At 42.6% G+C, this 17,092-nt stretch overlaps 1 protein-coding gene across 1 annotated transcript in view; it reads right to left on the bottom strand.

Annotated features, from left to right (window-relative positions):
- Positions 1–1,811, bottom strand: part of UTP25 (UTP25 small subunit processome component) — a 45,255-nt gene extending 43,444 nt beyond the window's left edge. The window contains exons 1-2 of the mRNA XM_069074776.1: positions 1,586–1,811; positions 71–110 (exon numbers count right to left, since the gene is read on the bottom strand). Coding sequence (XP_068930877.1) covers positions 71–110; positions 1,586–1,698 — 153 coding nt within the window. The 5' untranslated portion in view covers positions 1,699–1,811. The remainder of the gene's footprint in view (positions 1–70; positions 111–1,585) is intronic.
- Positions 1,812–17,092: the final 15,281 nt, after the last annotated feature.

Raw genomic sequence — 17,092 nt, 5'->3', positions numbered from 1 at the left:
AACGCAAACCAAAAAAAAAAATCCCGGTAACCAAGTCTATACTTATCTCTAAAAAGTTAAAGAGCATTACCAGCTTGCAGATTTGAGGCTTTGCTTCTTTTCCAGAAACCCTGCAAAAAGATAGCTGACATAAGATTCTAACAATTATCAACAAATGAGGGATGAGAAAAAGGAGAGAACTGGCCCTTTTACTGAATAAATAATACTCTAATACAGTGGCCCCAATTTATTTACAAGGCAATGTGTGATAAGCACAATAGAAGAGGTACATAAAATGCCTGATGAGAAGTTCATAAGAGTAAGAGACCTTTGACAGTTCAGATCAAAGTGCTTGAGTCCCTGCCCAACAAAAATGCAAGTTCCTTGAGGAGAGGGGCATCTTTATTTTTGTTGTTATATCACCAGCACCTAGTACAATGTCTTGCTGGTATTCTTACCTCCCTCCTCTCCCTCCCCCCCCCCCCAAGCTGAAAGGAGCCTCTGGACCAGGTCTCCTGGCTGCCAGCTGGGCACCTTTCCCATACATAAATTTCTCAGAAGCAAGTACAAACTGCTTTGAGTAAAAGCTCATACTTTTCCTATCCTACTCCTATTAAATATTTACTGGTGCTTACACAGTGCCAGGCATAGTATTAGAGGATACGGAAGTCTTTAAGAAACTTACATTCTACAGGAGCAAAAAAAAAAAAAAAAAGCAACCACAAAAGGACAGGAAGTCTGTGGGGCCTGGGATGGGACCTCGGATTTCATCAGTCTAAGGATCACTACCCTGAGGAAATCCCACCACCAGGGCAGGTTTGCCCAGCCTTAGAAAGCTGCCTCTGCCAAGTGAGAGGTTGGGCGATTGGACAGGGCTGCCCTGGCTTCCTTCAAATGTCAGCTAAACCCCCATCTTCCAGAGGAAGCCTTCCCTCTGCGGATTATTTCCTATTTATCTCATACATAGCTCGTTTATGTATAGGCTGTCTGCACGTTTCCTCCCTCGTTAGAATGTGAGCTCCTTGAGAGCAGGGGCTGCTTTTACCTTTCTTTACAATGCTAGCGCTTGGCACAGTGCCTGGGACACAGAAGACACCTCCTAAGTGCCTCCCGACTGACACTGCTAAGAGTCTGTCAGAGGGGTACTTGAACCCAGACCGTCCTCGATTCGAGCCAAGCTCCGGATATACCACGCCACGCCAGTCCCACCAAACAACACAGACAGCAAATGCAAAACAATTCCTGGGACTGGAGGAAAAGGACTGACAAACGGGGGGGATGAGAAGCGGCCTACTGGTGGGACAGCGAATAAACTAATCTGCAGCAAGCTCGGGATCACGTTAATCTGACCTAAGGAGGAAAAACATTTCAAGCATGGGAACCGGCCCGGCCAAAGCCTCGGAGGCGGGGGCGGAAAGTAAATCCTGTGCTTGTAACACCAAGACAGGCTAAAGGCCAGCCTGCGTGAGGGGAAATACCATAAAAGCCAGCCTGCAAACAGTCTGTCACCTCTCCCGGAAGGACCTGAAGGTCCTCCTAGGGAAAAAAAGCAGAGAGGGAGGGGAGTGCCTGCAAGAAAAACCCACTTCTGGGACCCCGGCCGGACCTGTCGTAGAACGGGTGCTCCTCCCCGAAGTCCCGCAGATGCTTCTTCTGCTTCTTACTGAGGTTATTCAGCACCTGGCTCTGGCTTCGGCTTCGGTTTCTCCGTTTCCCCATCGCTACAAGTTTCCCTCCACCTCTTCCAAGCAGGAAACGGATCTTTTCAGCGTACCCACGTGCAATCGCCTCCGTTGCTTTACGGCTGCGGAAGCGAGGCTGCCGTAAAGCACGCGCGGCGCCACCTTGCGACAGGGCGACGGGCACGCGGCGTTCTCCGATTATCGCTGTCTTCCCCTGGCGGACAGCTAATACCTGGAACGCGAGGTGGGCGTTGGCACCTCCTCTCCCTCCCTCAGCCCCGCCTCGCTCCTATTGGTGTGCGCCTGCGCAGGACCTGTAGCGCTGGATCTCTGTGTGGTTCAGGGGTGTGCGCAGCCAGGCGGCTGGTTCCGTTATCAGTGGAGTTTGCACTTTAGGAATAAGAAAATGCTAAATAAAAATCAGGGCTTGATCTTTTTGTGGATTATCGGTAGCAGTGGCTAGAGCGCTGGACCTAGAGGCAGGGGGACCTGAGTTCAAATCCAGCCTCAGACACTAGCTGTGTGACCCTGGGCAAGTCACTTCACCCTGTTTGCCTCAGTTTCCTCATCTGTAAAATGTCCTGGAGGAGGAAACAGCCAACCATGCAGTCCTTTGCCTAGAAAACCCCACAGATAGAACTGCCCTGCCATGATCCACGGGGTCACAGGGTCAGGAAGAGTCAATCACACATGACTGAACAACCACAAGATGACTTAAGAAAGTGGTGGAGGAAATGTTAATAATGCAGATTAAACCTTAAAATGTGTCCTATATCCCCCCGGCCAGGCTTTGGAGAGCCTGTTGTTAAACATTTACCACCATGCCTCTGTGTGTGTGTGTGTGTGTGTGTGTGTGTGTGTGTGTGTATGCTTGGCTCCCATACACGCCCCTGTCAAATCAGCAGTGAGCACTCATTAAACACTTTCTTGTTGTTCAGTCATTTTTCAGTCTTATGCTACACTTTATGACCCCATTTGGGATTTTCTAGGCAAAGATACTGGAGTGGTTTGCTGTTTCCTTCTCCAGGTCATTTTACAGATGGGGAAACTGAGGCAATTAAGGTGAAGTGACTTGCCCAGGGTCACACAACTAGTACTTATTAAGACTTTATTAAGCACCTACTATGTGCTTAATCCTACTAAGCACCTACTTAACTCTGTGCTAAACTGGATGTTCAAAGAAAGGCTAAAAAATACAATCCCTGTTCTTAAGGAGCTTGCAGTCTAGCAGGATATGGCGGAGGACAAGCAAGGGTTTTTGTGCAAACAACCTATATGCAGGATAAAGTGGAAATGACCAGCAGAGGGAAGGCACTGGAATTGAGAGATCATGGCAGGCTTCCTATAGGAGGTGGGGTTTTAGCTAGGACCTGAAGGAAGCCAGGAGGCAGAGATGAGGAGGGAGAGCATTCCAAGCATGGGAGACAGTCAGTGAGAATGCCCCAGGGCAGGGGAGAGAGTGAGATAGGGATCTGTGTGGTCCAGAAACATGGGCTATGTTGTCTGGGATTACTATGTGTGTGTGTGTGTGTGTGTGTGCATGTGTGCGTGTGTGTGAGTGAGAGAGAGGGAGATTTAGAAGTACGGAGTGTAGCCAGGGGCCTGGTGTCAGGTCATGGTTGAGTGCTGGGCTGGACAGGGAGTCATGGTAATCTTCCATGAAACTACCTAGCCTTATGATCAAAGGAAAATCACTTGTCCCCCTCTGGGCCTCAGTTTCCTCACCTGCGTAATGGGAATAATAAAAGCTGTAGTACACAAATGAGGTCATGTTTTTAGACTCACCTATGCCCTGCACAGGTTAATTATTACCAAGTATGAATTTGTTTCAATGTGGCTTGAAGAGTGATGCAGCAGAAACATGTGCTTTATATTGAGAAGGAGGTGTTCATACAGCAGCTGTATGTGTGTCATGCTGGGGCATGGACATGAAATCTAGTAAGCGTATTGGACGGCACACAGAGTGTTCCAGAAGTCTGAGTGCATTCTAGTTACCTTCATAGTTTCTTACTGCCCAATCCCGCATCAGTGTTCTCCACCAACCAGAAACTCTAGGTCAACTCTTAACATCCATTCCGATGGGAAAAATGCTCACTTTGCCTCTCTCCTAAAGGACAGTTGTCTTGTTTACATCTCTTAAAAGGAAGTTGTCTAAATAAAACCTATCAAGCAGAGAACACACACTAAAAGCTGTTGCTTAGTCATGTTTGCCGCTACATGACCCCAGGGACTTTTGTGTCCCCCCCCCCCCCCGGGGTTTTTCTTGGCAAAGATAACGTAGTGGTGCCATTTCCTTCTCCAGCTCATTTTACTGATGCAGAACTGAGACAAATAGGACTTAAGCCACCTGCCCAAGGGCTTGGAGCTAGCAAGGGGTCTTAGGCCACATTTGAACTCTGATCTTCCTGACTCAGGCTGGGCGCTCTATCCACACACCAGCTAGCTAGCAATTCTATAGTGCTTTAAGTTTTGCAAAGTGCTTACCATATGGTATTTGATCCCTACAACAACCCTGTGAGGTAAGTGCTTCATTTTATTCTAGCCCCATTTTACAGATGCAGAAACTGAGGCTGAGTGACTTGGCCAGGGTTGTCTGAGGCATGATTCAAGCCTAGGTCTTCCTGAGCATGAGGTAGATGACATAAGTATTATTGTCTCTTTTTTACACATGAGGAAAGTGGTCCAGAGAAGTAAAGCAATTTGCTCAGGATACACAAAGTTAGTGAATATCAGAGCCAGGCCCAGAAACCAGGAATTGTGCTTCCAAGGAGAGAGCTCTTTTCACCTTACCTCACTGCAAATCTAATTAAAAGCAAGGAGGACTGGTGAACGCAGATGGCAAAGCTATCCATTAGTATTCAGTCTCTGAAATTCTCCCACAAAAAGTACCTTAAATTCAATCTGATAAATCAGGAAACAGCGGCTTTTCTCTCATGCATTTTAGGCTATAGCCCTCAGACTAAGTGAGCCATGACAAGATTTTTAAAAACTGAGCCCTTGGCACCCTTGGAGGTGGTCTTACTCTTAATTTCCTCATCTGTGGACTTCCTCTGTCTGAGGTCTGAGAACAGCCTCAGGGAGAGGCATAAATACCACCTAAGCAGGTTTGAGAAGCACCCCCCAAGATCAGTTGTGGTTTGTTGTTTGTTTTTTTTAAGACAGCTAACAAAGGGTAGGCCCTTCTTGAAATTTTAGCTTGAGGGCCCAGAATTTAAACCTTTATCCTAAGCCTCCAGTGAAAGTCCCTCCCCCCATAAAAACTGCACACACAGCTTAACATACCTATGCACTTGTCTAAATACATGTGCATACATGTCTTTTCGAAGAGCCCAGAGGGAACAGTGTCTTTGGAGTTCTCCGCCTCCCTTTTTTTGCCTCCTTTCCCATCCACCCTCCCTTCAGGATTCCCTCACCCCTGCCCTGAAGAACTCAGCACTCTCCTCCAGAAACTGAATTGGCAAAATAATTCATCAACAGCTGTTACTAACAATGCATTTCTACCTCCAGGACATATTTGTACTTCAGATCACAGACCAAAACCAAGAAGTGACTTTAGCGGTCATCTTCCCAGCCCTATGCCTGACATCACACTGATGGGTGGATGCGGTATTTGAACCCAGAACCTTTGACTCCAAATAAAGTGCTCTTTCCACAGTACCACTGGGAGGGAACAAAGAAATGATTTTTTAGTTGTGGAATTTGGGGGCAATTTAGTGTCTGGATTGGGAAGCTGGCTGGTAATTACGCGGCTTTTCTATAAACTTTTTAAACATACCAGATGAATGACCCTCTACTTTATCTACACATAAGACCCTAAAATGACCACATTGACCTTCACATTTAGGAAATACCTTATAGTAAGAATCCCACCAATTACCATAGCCTTCCAAGGAAGGAGGGTGGGAGGTTCGGTATAAAAGCTCCACTCCACTCCCTAAGGGCCTGTAAATTATACAGCTTTCTCATGTTTGACTTGTGTCCCATTATCAGCCAAATGGTCCCCCTGTAGATTGGGACTGATGCAGGTGCCTTGCTGAGAACAGAAATCATTAAGGGGGGGGGTGGGGGAATATGCAGGCATTTAGGAGAAGTAGTTGCTACCCTTACTTGTTCATAATCTCATAAGCAGAGGAGAGTAGAGGGCTCCAGGCAGGGAAAGTTAGTTCCTAGTTATGCGATAAACAAGTATTGACATCAAAGCCACAATGATTTCTACCATATCTCGTGTGTAATTCTTATATTCCTTTTTTCTTAAGGTATAAAAGGATGAGCGTGCTGTTTAAGATTTTGTAAGGACTGCTCTTCTATGAATATAAACAAATCGATCTTGGTTGCTAGAGAATTTATATGCTTGCAGACACATCTGTATTTCATTTGACCTTGGTAATTGATGCCTTTCCCCCACTAAGGTTAAGATCCCTCAGTCTCCAAACCCCAGCCTAGGTCAGAATTCATTTGTAGATTCCCAAGGGAAAGTTGAAAACTCATTTAAGCAAAGACTCTATTGTCCTCAGCTAAGGAGTATGCCTCAAGGCCATTTTCTTTGGCGCTGGAAAAAGCACTTCAGAAGAATAAAGAAAACTACTTAGGATACTTTTTGGTCAGTTCCCCTCCGCCCCTACCCCCTCTCTTGGGAATTGAAATTTATAATAATTTCACTATCTTGCCATGCATTCCCCCCATACATACACTATCCTTTTGGGAAAATTTCTCCCTCTTCCCAAAATGTAATAATGTTCATTTTAGAGCACTTTCACTTCTACAGATAATTGATCCCAACATCCCAAGTGGGAATAAGACAGATAAAGCCTTCTGCACATACACTTGCAATCCTATCTAGCTGTCCTAGAAGCTCTGAGGACTAGAAAATGGAAAAACTGCTGACATGCTGCAAAGGTCTCGGAGATGGGACCTTCTCCATATAGAAAGGAAAACTGGAGCTTCTTCAGTGCTGAGAGCAATCACCTCTGCATCCCCACTCCTACCCCAGCACACACTTACTAGTCCCATCTTCTGCCCCCAATCTTTGGTCCTGCAGCAATTCTGAAACCTGCACTAGACCATCTGGGATTTACCCAGGGGTGTACAGACAAATGTTTAACAACAAGCTCCCTGAAAAATGCAACTCACACTTAAAGTTCAATCTGCGTTATTAACATCATTATCATTAATTATTGATTCTATATATTATTATCATCCATTGTTGATTTTATATCATGATATCATTTTCCCATCACTTTCATAAGTGTATACAATCAGTAAATTAAGCCATGATTTATCAATTTATCGATCATCTCTCGTGAGCCAGTAGGTGCTGGCTCCCATACGCCTCTGGACCTACTTCTGTGCTGTTCAGATAGCTAGTGGAAGTCCAGTTCAGAGAAACAAACCTGGGGACCTCCCCACATCATCTACAGCCCCTGCAGAGACCATTTCTGGTTACTTAACTTTCAAGAAATTATAGTAGAATATGCAAATTCTGTACCAAATGGTCTGTTTCTTCCTGGATATGGCATTTAGTTTAACACAAAACTGCACATTTGGAGGACAGTTGTTGCTAAATGTAGGCAGAAATAAGAATGGGAGAATCTGATGAATTATTTCCTGGAACCCCCAAATTTTCTGGAACCTAACTCATTTGGAAAAATCTGTAAAATGGGAATAATAGCACTTCCCCAGCCTCGGACACTGTTGCAGCAAGCACCCCAGTGTCCCCAGGGTGCCTGCTCACACAGGTTCTTGGATCTGCTTTGTTAAAGGAAAGCAACTCAAAATGGGTTAACAAGCTTACTTTAATCAGTCAGACATATATCGTTTACCTCGTTCAGGAGAAAAGGTCAGCACCCTGAACCTCTAAGTATACAGGCATAATTATCAAGACAGAAACATCAAGTAGACAGATTTCCAAACTGTCCAACCATTACATCCATACCCAGTCAACATCTGGGTTTCCACATTCTGGGTTTTTCAAAGCCGGGGGACTCTCAACAACGGCTTCCCAGAATTCAGATCAAATCACAGAACACTTCTCAAAGTGAGTCCCAAAACAAAGCTACACATCAGGGCTTATATAGCCTTCTCCTGGCTCAGAGAATGTAACAACCTTTTGGACCCACTGGCCAATCAAAAAGTATCTACTGAAAAACAAGCCTCCCCCACCCCAGGCTTCAGGTGCACATTAGCCTAGGGGCAGGGAAGATCTTTAAAATTTACATTCTTATTACAGACACTTAACACAAAACTAGCCATGTGACCTTGGGCAAGTCACTTAACCCCAATTGCCCTACCTTCCCCCCTCCAAAAAAAAAGCAAAAAGAAAAATCTAAAATAATAATAATAATAGCACTTCCCTCATAGAGTTATTCTAGGTCACTAGGTGCACAGTGATTACAACATAAGACTTGTAGGAAGAAAGACTAAGATCCAATCCCATCCCAAACACTTACTAGCTGTGTGATCCTGGATAACTCATTTAATCTTTCTGTGCCTCCCTTTCCCCATCTGCAAAATGGGGGTTAAAATAGCATCTACCACACAGGATTGTTAAATAAGTAAACCTATATAGAAGGCCCTGTAAAAATTGAAGCACCATGTGCTTTATGCTAAGTATTATTGTCATTATTAATTTAAGAGTCCAATTTGGAAGCTTTTATATTAGTCCAGATACATTTGATGAGAGCCTGAATTAAGTTGATGGCTATTTGAGTGGAGAAAAGAGGAAGGGCATATCCATCAGAGAAACAGGAAAGTTAGAATCATGGGATTTGAGCCTCATGAAGATGGTGTCACAGTCTAGTCCATGGTACAGATTGGTTGGCCCTGGCCAGATTGCACCCTTGGCCCAGCCAGCCTTCTTGATAAGCTCGCCATCTCATCTGTGGTTATGGTCTATGACCATAAAAAGTGAGAGCCTTGGGGAAGCAGGTTGAGTCAAATAATTAGTTCACTGCTGCTCCTCTGTATCTTCTGATCACTTGGGACCGATCATCTCCAGTCTGAATCTCTACTCTAGATATGACTGCCCAATGCAATGATCCAAGACAGTGCTGAAGACCTTATGATCAAAAACGATATCCATCTCCAGATAAAGAACTGATGGAGTTTGAATACAGATTGAAGCATTTTTAAAACTTTCTTTATGTTTCTTGTTTTGTTTTGGCCTGTATTTTCTTTCACAATGTGACTAACATGAAAATATATGCACATGTATAATCTATATCAAATTGCTTGCCTTTTCAATGAGAGGGGGAGAGGAAGGAAAGAATACGGAAGTCAAAATTTAAAAAAAAACAAATGCAAAAATCATTTTTACATACAATTAATGAAAAAAATATTAAATTAAAATACTAAATTTGCAATGGCTTCCTGCCATTCTTCTGCCTCAGCCCCTTGGATCTCGACATTTCAAAGAAATCCAGGTTTTAAACTCACTTTGACATTTGGCTTATGTTGTCTTGGATCCATATTTTGATCCTACCTACCCTCATGCTTCAGGAGGGAATTTTTCCCATTCACATCTCCAATATCCGATCACTAGCATGTGGAATCTCCATGCGTAGGATGAGACAGTGGGTCAGTAATGTCATTTTTGTATATGAAGAATTGCATCTTATTAAACTAATGAAGCATCATAGCATGACCTTGACCCCTACTCTTTCTCTCTGGGCTGGCTAACTCACCTTTCAGCTCCTTGGAACACAAGATGCCACTCCCAAGACAAAGCTCACCACCATGCTGCTGACTCAGGCCCGGGTACCACCTCCCTCAGCCTCCTCTGCCCTCTTATTGGAGGACTGGAGGGTGGAATATCAACATCCTCCCAAAGCCAGCCTTTATAGGGTCAGAAATTGGACTTTTAGCTGATGCCATTTTTCATCTGCTGCTTTATCTGATTTCAACTTCAAGCAACAAAATGTTCCTTGGCCCCTTCCCTCCTACCCCTACCCCTTTCCTGCCTCCTTTAGTGTATTATCCTTCCTCCATTAAACTGTAAGCTCCTTAAGGATCTTCTTGTTGTGTCTTACTCTGTTATGCTTTTGAGGTTTTCTTGGAAGAGACACTGGAGTGGTTTTCCATTTCCTTCTCCAGCTCATTTTACAGATGAGGAAACTGAGGCAAATAGGGCAAAGTGACTTGCTGAGGGTCACACAACTGAGAACTGTCATTCTTTTTCTTATTTGTAAACCCAGCACTTAGCACAGTGCCTGACACAAAATGGGAACTTAATAAATGTTTATTGAATTGAATTAAATTACTCAATCAACCTGTACTCCTGCTGGCAGGTCTGTGGTTCCCAGAGAGGCCACAACCATGCTGGTGATAACTCAAAGTCTCACTCAGGGGCCTAAAAATAACCTTGGTGTGGTACTCAATAGTGTAACTTTTTTTTTTTTTTGCCTTTTGGAGGGCAATTGGGGTTAAGTAACTTGCCCAAGGTTTCATGGCTAGTTTTGTGTGTGTGTGTGTGTGTGTGTGTGTGTGTGTGTGTGTGTGTGTTAAGTGTCTGAGGCCAGAACCAAACTCAGGTCCTCCTGACTCCGGGGCCGGCGCCTTACTCACTGCACCACCTAGCTTCTCCAATAGTGTAACTCTTGAAGACCCACTGATATGCTTCCAATTTATACAAAATTAGTCATCACAATGACACCATTAACTCAAGTTAAACCATTTATATAATGATAAGCAAAAGCAAAAATAATCACAATATCACAATTGCTCAATATAAGACAAATACAGCAATAAAAAAAAAATCATAGTCCATGCATTAACCAAGGACACAGATGCATGTATTATTTGTGGAGAAGAGCAGGCACACACTCAGAAACCTGGCAGGGAGAGAATATGGAAACTGAGGTACCTTTGCCACCTGGCCTCAGCCCCTTCAGGAAGCTGTTTCTCAGGGTGGCTAGGTGGCACAGTGAATAGAACACCGGCCCTGGAGTCAGGAGGACCTGAGTTCAAATCCAGCCTGAGACACTTGATCACACTTACCAGCCGTGTGACCTTGGGCAAGTCGCTTAACCCCAACTGCCCTCCAAAAAGAAAAAAAGGAAGCTGTTTCTCTACTATCGGCTCTCTTTCTGGTCCCCACTACTGTCCTTCTGGGGGAAAAACAGCTGTTCCTCTTCTATTCCTGAGCTGATGGAGCAGTGATTTAAAACCATAAAGGTAAAGCTTCTCAGTTTGAATCTTTGGGCATTTCAGACAAATCTAGCCAGCACTTCCCTCTGCAGAATTTGTCTTCCTTCACGCAGCTGTCAGTCTTTTCTCACAGCTAAACAGATGCAAAACCTGTCTTTCTCCTGTTTCTCCTTCTCAGACCAGAGAGGGCAGTAGACAGCAACCACACAATTCTCAGAGGTTTCCTCTGTCAGTTCGCTAGAGGGTAAAAAAGCCGCTTTCAACTTTCTTCCAATTAACCTTTTAGCTTTCAATGAACCAATTAGCTTCCCAGAAACCGAACTTTTTTTTTATTCCAAATGTAAACAACAAAAAGCATTCCCAACACAGAGAACACAAAAAGAGAATTCTACATGAAATAATAAATCTCTATTTCATAAAATTTGCTTTTTTCTCCAAACTATATAAGTTCTATGTGATACTTTCAAAACTGTCCTGTTTGTTAGTGCTTCCTTCTACATATCCTTCTGTTCTTTCTTGTGTATTTGAAAAACAAAACGCTACCATGGCCTTCTTTTTCGGTTTCAGTAATGCTAAACTCCTTCCCACTAACCAGTCTCTCCCACAATTAACTAAGAAAGGGAAAAAAGAATCCTTATAACAGGTATAGTCAAGCAAAATGAATCCATATAGTTGTTATTGTTGTTTAGTCATTTTTCAGGCATGTCCAACTTCTTGTGACCCTTTTTGGGGTTTTCTTGGCAAAGATACTAATATGGTTTGCCATTTTCTTCTCTAACTCATTTTACAGACAAACAGGGTTAAGTGACTTGCCTAGGGCCACACAGCTAGTAAGTATCTTGGGCCATATTTGAACTTAAAAAGAATTCCACTGCCCTACCTAGTTTCCCTGAATCTATACAGTGGCTGTATATATATATATATATATATATGTAAGTATATTTCTGCACTTTGTGTCTATAGCCTCTCTGGTAGGAGGTGGGTTATAAGCCTCATCATAGGTCTTCTGGAGACATGGTTAACTTTGCTTTGGTCAGTTCTTAAGCCTTTCAAAGTTGTTTTTCTTTACTATGTGGATTTCCTTATATAAATGATGCAATTCATTTGCTAGGGAAAAATCTGAGTATAAATCAAATTTGAAGTTTTCATATGCATGACTTTGTCTATGAGAATGCAGATGACTGCACCCAGGAGAGCATAGTAAGAATCCATAAAATGCACATGCATATACATCTCGAACATCTACTAGTTACTTTATTTCATCAAGTTGGTTATCCTACAAGGTTGTGTTTTCTGTTCTTTTGCATTTGTAAAATTTGCTCTATACAAAAACAAAACATTTGTTCAAAAAATTTGTTCAAACATGTCTAGGTGCTATTTTTATTACACTCCATATCTTTGGAGGCAGTAGGAGCTGTGGGAAGAAGAGGGTTGTTCTTCATCTACAAACTTTACCTTCCCACCTTCTGTCATAATTGCCCTCCTACCTAAAATTTTGGTCCATGGAGGCTGCTGTAATGCCAGAAGCTGCCATTGACTTGCCAGCCTAAGTGCCTCAGAATTAGTATGTATTTCTCCACATTTTATCTAACAGACTGTATTTCTTCATAAGTTGATTTCATCATTTTTCCTTATATAAAAGCTCTTTATCTGCCCCCTTTCACTAATCAAACCTTTTTTTTTTAATTTGAAAGGGGAAGCACTTTATACTAACTTACATTTGTTTAGTGATTTATAACCCAAAAGGTGTATTCACATGCATTAATTATCTCATTTGAGATAGTACATGAATTATTACCCCCATTTTGCAAATGGAGAGACTTATGATGGGTGGGGCAAGGACTTGAACATAGGTCTCTCAGATTCCAAATCCATTGTCTTTCTTCTCCCTGCTTTTTCTTTATTAAAAGTCCAAATTCCAACTAATGTCAATGTTATCAGGCTATTCTTAGTACTAACCAGAGAAATCTTGATAATGCTGGATATTCAAAACAAACAGAAAGTTTGCTTATTAACTGGGTTTAGCAATATGTCATTCCAAGCATGGAACTCAAAGCACCACAGTGTTTGCCTTTGGTAGTGCTAACTTGATGATAATGTTTTAGCTGTGAGCAACATAGCTTCTTGCCTCTCTTTCCTGAAGAACTGCCTTTCCCAGCTGTACAGGAGCACACCATTATCCTGTGTCTTAGAGGTACTATCTATCATCGAACTTATCAAATGTTGGAGCCAGAAAGGACCTTAAAAAATCAAGTCTAACTTATCAGACCAAGGTCTCTCTAACTTAGATTACTTAAAAGCTCATTCTGAAAATTGAAAACATTAGTCATTTTGAGTGGGGGTTTTTGTCACCACTGATGAGTGTGTGAGATGATGTGTGGTCCTAAATTTATAGCTTCCACATCTGATTTGTGGCAACAGCTTTGCCCTTCAATTACTCTGACTGATCACAACCGACATTCACAGTAGATGATGGCTTCAACACACTGATGATGTCTTCTGGCAAACTTAGGGGGAGCAGCTGGGCCAGTTTATCAGAATGGAACCAGGGCTTTATTTTTACTGTGTGAAAAAAAGGAGTGGGGGAGATTAGGAGAAGTAAGCAGAGAAGGAAAGGCAGGGACAACAGCAGGCATGAGAACTCAAAGGTAGAATTACTACTTGGTGACTTGGTGAACAGAACAAGGCTTCAAAAAGAAGAAATTAGTGTTTTCAGTCAGGTTTTTGCCCCATATCATTCTATTCCAAAGGCTGATCTCTTCATAATAGGCATCTATGTATTGTCAGTTAATCAGTCACTTGAGCATTCACTGGGGATATACCTCAATAGACCTGAGACATACATGGTGGGAAAGGTGGCCACACTACACAGACACCTGCAATACATGAGAACAAACACTTGCAATGGTGCACTAAAACAATAGCAAATTAAGCTAGTGCAATAGATAATGCTCAACAAAATTATGCAGTAGAGAAACTTTTTGTTGGTAGCCTGTCTATCTCCCTTTCAGAGACTCCTTCCACGCTGTTAATGCCCCTCCCAGGGATCCAGAATTTGTATGCCCCCTCTTGTTGCCCAGGTGACTTGTGAACTAGCTAATTCTTGCTGTGTCAATGTGGTGTAATGGAAAGAACATTGGACTGGGAGTTGTCAACAAGCATTTATCAGGTGCCTACTCTATGGGTCAGGCACTGTGCTAAGCACTAGGAAAAAGATAGTCTCTGCTCTTAAGAAGCTAATTTTAATAAGGGAGACTCCCATGACTGGGAGGCAGAAAACCTGGAATTAATACTGGCTTTGTTACTAACTCATTGTATGACTGACTTCAGTCAAGTCACTTAATCTCTGTAAGCCTTTTCTTCCCCCCATGTATAAAATGTTTATTTTGGACATTCATTTGGATGAACTGCCAGACCTGGAGTCAGGAAGAACTGAGTTCAAATCTGGCCTCAGACACTTACTAGTTTTGTGACCCTGGGTAAGTCACTTAACCCTGTTTGCCTCAGTTTCCTTGTCTGTAAAATAAACTGGAGAAGGAAACGGCAAACCACTGCGGTATCTCTTCCAAGAAAACCCAAACGGGTCCATGAAGAGTCAGATATGACTGAAATGACTGACCTGTCACTTACTCATTCTGTGAACTCAAGCAAGTCACTTAACCTCTGTAGGGCTTGGTTTCCCTCGTACAAAATGTTCATTTTGGACTAGGTGTAGTAAGGTTCCTTCCAACTCTGATATTCTATGACTTTGTTGGTGTTCAGAGGTCATGATTCAATTCCATTCCACAAAGCATTTTTAAAACACTTACCAAGTGGTTTATTGTGTCATTCCTCCTTGGAGTAATATCTCTAGCTGAAAAGCCCTGTCAACAGGAGACTGGGGCCAAGGGGATGACTTTCAGCAACACTCAAACTCCAGGCTGAAGAGTGTGGCTCTTGCCCATAGTCCATAAGGAAGCAATGAAGCACGCTGGGCACTGGGGTGACACGGTCAGCCCTGTGGCCTGGGAAAATCATCTTGTCAGTTGTGTGGATTAGAGACCAAAGAGGGGAGAGACTGGAAGCAAGGAGACTGTCCCAATTGTCCAAGAGAGCAATAAAGAGGTCTCAAATTAGGGTGATTTCTGTGTGAATGGATTGAGGAGGATGGATTTGAGCCGCTGTAGAGGTAGAAACAGCCTCTCAGAGTTGGGATTATTTTATTATTTGACTTTGTATTTTAAGGACCTAGCCTAGTGCCTGGTGCAGAGTGGGAGCTTAAAGATACATTTATTGATTAAGATGAAGAGAACGATGAACCAAAGTTCATGAAGCATGGTGAAGGATGGTGGCCTTGGGAACAGGGAAGTTTGGAGCGGGGGGGAAGAGGGGAAGGAGGAGGAGTCAGCTCAGGGCAGAAATGAATTCCATTTTGAGACTATTGAGTTTGAGGCTTTGGCAGGACATCCAAGTAGGGATGGCCACCAGGTAGTTAGAAATGCAGGAGTGGAGGTCAGGAGAAACTTTAGGGTTGGATAAATAGACTTGAGAATCATTTGAGGAGGGTGGCTACTTGAATTTGAATACTAACTTCAAGAGGTCCATGAACTTGGCTAGGGAAAAAAAGTTATATCTTTATTTTCACTAGCCTCTAATGAAAATCCAACATTTTTTTCAATAATTTAAAGACATTATTCCCAGAAAGAGGGCATAGAGACAGACAGCCAGAGGGAATCACAGTACAAAAAAGGCTGAGAACCCCCTTTTTATACAACTTTTCTTTATTCCCCTTAAGGGCCAGTGGCCGCCTTCCAAAACTACCTTATGTTTAATGTATTGGGGCATTATAATTACATATATGCCTTCAACTTTTGTGATGTCTTAATGCTTAGCTCAGGGCTGTACAAAAATAGTGACAGCAACAACTGACATTTATATTGTATTTCAAGGTTCAGACAATGTTTTTCTCACAACAACCTTGGTAGTTAAGGCAGTATAAGTATTATCACCCTCATTTTACAGATGAGAAAACTGAAGCTCAGAGTGTAAATGATTTGCCCATAACAATAGCTCAACAACTCATATTTATATAATAATAATAACTAGCATTTATACAGAATTTACTATGTACCAAGCACTGTGCTAAGCACTTTACAAATTTTATTACACTTTGATTCTCCCAAGAACCCTGGAATGTAGGTGCTATTGCTATCCCCATTTACAGATAAAGAAAATGAGGCAGATAGAGGTTAAGTGACTTGCCCAGGGTCACACAGCTAGCACGTGTTTTGAGGCTAGATTTGAGTTCAGGTCCTCCTGACTCCATGCCCAGTGCTCTATCCACTGAACCACCCAATTGTCTCTTATAATACTTTAAGATTACTGTAGTACCTTATATAGCACTCCAAGTTAATGAAGCAGTGTCCTTACAACTTTGTGAGGCAGGGAGCACAAATATTATAAACCCCAATTTTAAAGGTGAGGAAACAGAAAATCAGGGAGATTGTGACATGCCAAGGTCACTTTGCCAGTATCAGAGAGGGGACTAGAAATCAGGTCTTTGGCCTCCAAGACCAAGACCAGACAGCATACCAAAATCTCTGGGATTTGCTATGATAATGTACAAGATGAAAAACGATTTCTCTATAACCATATATCAATAAAATATAAAAAGAAGATTAATGAATGGAATGTTAAATTTTAAAAAACTGAAAACCAACAAAGATAAATACAATGGAGAAAATATTGAAAGTTAGAGGTGTGGCTAGGTGGCGCAGTGAATAGAGCACTGGCCCTGGAGTCAGGAGGACCTGAGTTCAAATCCAGCCTCAGACACCTAACACTTCCTAGCCGTGTGACTTGAGCAAGTCATTTAACCCCAACTGCCCTGCCTTTCCCCTTCCAAAAAGCAAAAACAAAAACAAAAAACAGTTAGAGAAACCGATAAATTGGAAATCAGAGGATAGAGGGGATAAAACTAAAGTCATCTTCTGGGAAGACTGTGCCATCAAACCTTTTACTGCTACATCTTGCTGTCTCTCCTCACTCTACTTACATCACCTCCTTTAGAGGGAACTAATTTGGAGAAAAAGGCTTCATTGAGTTTTTTTTTATACGAATAGGATAGCCAGATAGAGGCCATGGAAGCACATGTTGTCAGAGCTAGGAGAATTATGGGATCATGGATAGTGCCAGAAGGAACTTTCATCCAAACCCCTCATTTTACAAACAGGAAAACTGAGACCAAGAGTGATATAAGGACCATCAAAATTCCCATAGTGACTCACTAGCAGAGTAGGGACTAGTCTCCC

Source organism: Petaurus breviceps, unplaced genomic scaffold (genome assembly GCF_028583685.1).
Source record: "Petaurus breviceps papuanus isolate PSGF00001 unplaced genomic scaffold, PetGlider_PUasm1.0 90895, whole genome shotgun sequence".
NCBI lineage: Eukaryota > Metazoa > Chordata > Mammalia > Diprotodontia > Petauridae > Petaurus > Petaurus breviceps.
Note: the sequence above shows the minus strand (reverse complement) of the source record. Positions and strands in the feature narration are given on the sequence as shown.